Consider the following 1,207-nt stretch of genomic DNA (forward strand, 5'->3'; position numbering starts at 1 on the left):
AGCCTTAATCCAATTCAATTGAGCAGGCACATTCAATGCGAAACTCTGACACATCCTGCGGCCAACACCACACATTCATCCCCTGTCAAGAGAATTGTTCTTTGGGAATCTTGACAATTTAAAGCTTTCAACAAACATGCTTGTAAAGAACTCTATTACATCCTCCTGACCAAAGCTTCATTTTACGAATTTGCGTACCTTAACAGGGGCTGCTATCATCACCATCATCGGCAGCGATGGAAGTAGCAGAACCACGCAAAATAATAAATAGGCATCTTCCTCACCTCTATTCCCTCTGACGCCACGAAAAAGCGTGCACCTAGTTCAGTAGCAAATCCAACTTTAATTGTACTGGAGATACACAACATCTTCGGTGTTAATTGGCATGAAAGTTCCACCAATGGTGAACTTCTATATCCTCCTTGAAATCCAGCACCACTGCATTCCGGCGATAGTGACAACCTCCACGATGCAAGCTGTGCTGTGGCAACTCATCCACAATCACAATTACCCCATGGAACCGCATTCCCTCCCGATTATGTCGACAATTCAGCAGATGACCAGGCCATGGGCGCCAACGGAATGCTTCATTCCTTCCAATCCAGCGCCAATGATCCACGGTGTTCATTGCTCCTATACTGCAGCATCACCTTCTACAAGATCATGCATACAGAAATCTCACTCTCTGAAAATCCTATTTCTATCAGTAAAGCTCTTTGAACTCCTCTTTATCACCCCATGTTCAAAGCTCCTCCCTCATGCTGTCCTCCACTGTTTTCGCCACAAGGCTACATCAGAGGAACACAAAAGACGACCACACCTCGAAAACCCCAACCCAGGCACCGAATCTCGGTACATTCATTCTGTCCAAAATCCAAGACTATCAACTAAAGCGTCTCAACCTGACAACAAACAGACATCCACACCCAATTCCTCAGAAACACAAGCACCACCTACAGTCAACGCAAGCCATCAAATTCAACTGAAAACCAATTGTCACTTCATGTTCATAGTTCACTCAATCAAGCAGTAATAGGGAGTCAATACCAAAGCCAAGATGGAGAAATAGAAGATGAGGAAGGGGGGTAAAGGCGTCAATACTACTCCACCGTCTTATTGCTTAACACACACACACACACACACACACACACACACACACACACACACACACACACACACACACACACACACACACACACACACACAC

General features: G+C 45.2%; 1 protein-coding gene across 1 annotated transcript in view; it reads right to left on the reverse strand. All coding sequences in view use genetic code 11, as the record gives it.

The window, feature by feature from the left end:
- Window positions 1-376: 376 nt before the first annotated feature.
- EGR_03294 (Nardilysin) overlaps window positions 377-1,207 on the reverse strand; it is a gene marked incomplete at both ends in the record, with an annotated part of 6,891 nt that continues 6,060 nt past the window's right edge. Inside the window, one exon of the mRNA XM_024492543.1 lies at window positions 377-638. Within this exon, the coding sequence (XP_024352944.1) occupies window positions 377-638 (262 nt within the window). The remainder of the gene's footprint in view (window positions 639-1,207) is intronic.

Source organism: Echinococcus granulosus (genome assembly GCF_000524195.1).
Source record: "Echinococcus granulosus chromosome Unknown EG_S00017, whole genome shotgun sequence".
In the NCBI taxonomy this organism is placed as follows: Eukaryota; Metazoa; Platyhelminthes; class Cestoda; order Cyclophyllidea; family Taeniidae; genus Echinococcus; species Echinococcus granulosus.